Raw genomic sequence first — 2,364 nt, forward strand, 5'->3', positions numbered from 1 at the left:
CCTGGTGACGTGCCAGCGCTGGTGGGCTCTGTGGGTGCACGTGGTGCATCGTGGGCCATGAAAAGAGGCGCTCTTGTTCAAGGTGGCAGGTTGAATGCGGCGCCTACTGTTGTTCTCGTGTCATGACCTCAGGGTCAAGGTGCGGGGCAGCAGTCGCGCGCTCTCGCCCGATGGTTGGAACGCACGGGGCACCATGCCCCATGGGTCGAACACCCACTTGCATGGGTCAACGCCCTCAAATCTCAATTGCTCACCGGCAAGTGCTGTTGGATCCTCGACGATGGTCTCGCCTTTCAGACGTGATGCCGGACGCGGACCTACTGTCAGAGTAGCGGGGGCAGCAAGCGAGCTATTTGCATTCACAAATGTGGAGAGCATAAAATAATGAATCACAAACGTTTCATGCACGGTTTATGTGATGCAGCTCCCCAGCACCATCGGGCACAAGCACGGTGAGTGCAGGTTCCGCGAAGCTCCCCGCCCTCCATCCGTCGTTGCTCATGCTGGCTACCACCATAGGATGTCTCTGCATGCATGATGATGGATTCGTTTGCAAGTTTGCACAAAGCTCGTGGTTTGTTTCCAGGCCGCGCCAACGGGCAACGGCTGGGTGGTGATGAAAGCTGGCCGAAGAAACTAGGGACACCACCCGCGCGAGTACATGCAGGCAGTAAACTGCGTGCATGCTATGCTAGAGTTCAGGCAGCAGGTTTGGGCTACCTGCTGGGCTCCTCTCCTGCCCGTAGTCCAGAGGCTGCTGTCACTGAGTAAAACGACTGTCTGTATGCGGGACCTGCCGCCTACGGCGCAGGTGGTTCAGTGTATCAAAGAGTACCGGTGGCTTGGGTACGGGCAGGGATACCCCAATCGTTTTGAGCACACTGCTGCTTGCCACGTCTGCGGTGTGCGGTTTCTACGTTGGTGACCACTCGCGGCGCGTAATCGAGGCGCGTAATCGACCCTCGTCACTGCGTGCATGCTACGACGGAGTTTATCTATATCTGTACAAGGGAGAGAGAGAGACTACGCAGGCTGTAACGCCCGCGTAAGTTGATTAAGAGGGGGGTGGGTTGCGGGGGCCGAGGCGGCCGCGCCGCCACCCCACTAAAGTGATGTGAAGGGGGCCAAACCCCCTAAATCACTCTTGACGGTGTGCGTCTGCGCTTCTTCCCAAGTCCTCCAGGGCCATGATCAATAGCTCTGCAAGCCCGCATGGTATGATGCAGCATGTTGACTGCATGGGTGTGCAGCTGTTGCAGTGTACATGTGATATCTGAACATTTGCTTGCAAATGAACCACAAAGCCAACAGTATATGCGCGCTCATTCCCAGTCAGCACTTGGGGCACCAGGGCCCAGCAGAATCGGATATGCGCACTGCAACTGCTGCATGAGTTACATCATCAATCAGAACGGGAGGCCAAGGCAGGAGGGCAGCGGATGATGACCACACCGTGTTTGACCATGGCTCACTGGAGCAATACAGGCGGCGCATGGATGCAGGACACCGCATCGGTTGGAAATATTGGATGGGGTGGGTGGTAGATAAGTCCAGATGGTAGATAAGTCCAGACCAGATTGTCGAGCAAGACATCAATATGTGCGCTCAAAATGCACAAAAAACAGCTGTCGAGGCCCCGCCCAGCCGCACACAAGTAACAAGAGGCTAGCTGGGCCCGCCCCTTACCGCGGCCCTGCTGCATCAGGGGCCCCCTCGCCGCTGCCGCCGAGGGGCAGCCCGCCCTCCGAAAGCACCTCCTGCACCCGCGGCCGCACGTCCTTGTCTATCCACTCCTCCACAAGCCTGCTGCCGCTGCCGCCAGCGCTGCCCGGCGCCTCCCCGCCCGCCAGCCGCTGCCCCGCCGCGGCCGCATCCGTGCCCTGGCCCGCCGGCCGGCCGGCCGCGGGCCCGGTCGCGGGCCCGGGCGCGGCAGAGGGGTTGCGCGGGGCAGCCGCGGCGCCCTGCCACTGCTGCTGTTGCTGCGGCGGCGACTGCTGCGATGGCGCCTGCTGCAGCCATGCGCCGGGCGCCGGCTGGCGAGGCTGTTGCTGCTGCTGCTGTTGCTGTTGCTGCTGCTGTTGCTGCCGTGGCTGCTGCTGGGGCGCGTAGCCGTACCCAGGCTGCGCTGCGGCAGGCCGCTGCTGCGCCGGCGGCTGCTGAGGCGCTCCCCCAAACTGCGCCGCCCCCGGCCGCTGCCGGGGGTCCCCCTGCCACGCCTGACCGCCACCGTACGCCCCTGCCGCCGGGGCGGCCTGCTGCCGCACCTGCTGCCCGTACGCGCCTGGCGCGCCCGCCGTCGGCGCCTGCGCGTAGCCTCGCTGCTGCTGCTGCTGCTGCTGAGGCGAGAACCGCGGCTGGCCGCCC

At 62.9% G+C, this 2,364-nt stretch overlaps 1 protein-coding gene across 1 annotated transcript in view; it reads right to left on the reverse strand.

Annotated features, from left to right (window-relative positions):
- Window positions 1–1,682: 1,682 nt before the first annotated feature.
- Window positions 1,683–2,364, reverse strand: part of MNEG_4128 (hypothetical protein) — a gene marked incomplete at both ends in the record, with an annotated part of 3,479 nt that continues 2,797 nt past the window's right edge. Inside the window, one exon of the mRNA XM_014047391.1 lies at window positions 1,683–2,354. Coding sequence (XP_013902845.1) covers window positions 1,683–2,354 — 672 coding nt within the window. The remainder of the gene's footprint in view (window positions 2,355–2,364) is intronic.

This window comes from Monoraphidium neglectum (assembly GCF_000611645.1).
Source record: "Monoraphidium neglectum strain SAG 48.87 unplaced genomic scaffold scaffold00556, whole genome shotgun sequence".
Taxonomy (NCBI): domain Eukaryota; kingdom Viridiplantae; phylum Chlorophyta; class Chlorophyceae; order Sphaeropleales; family Selenastraceae; genus Monoraphidium; species Monoraphidium neglectum.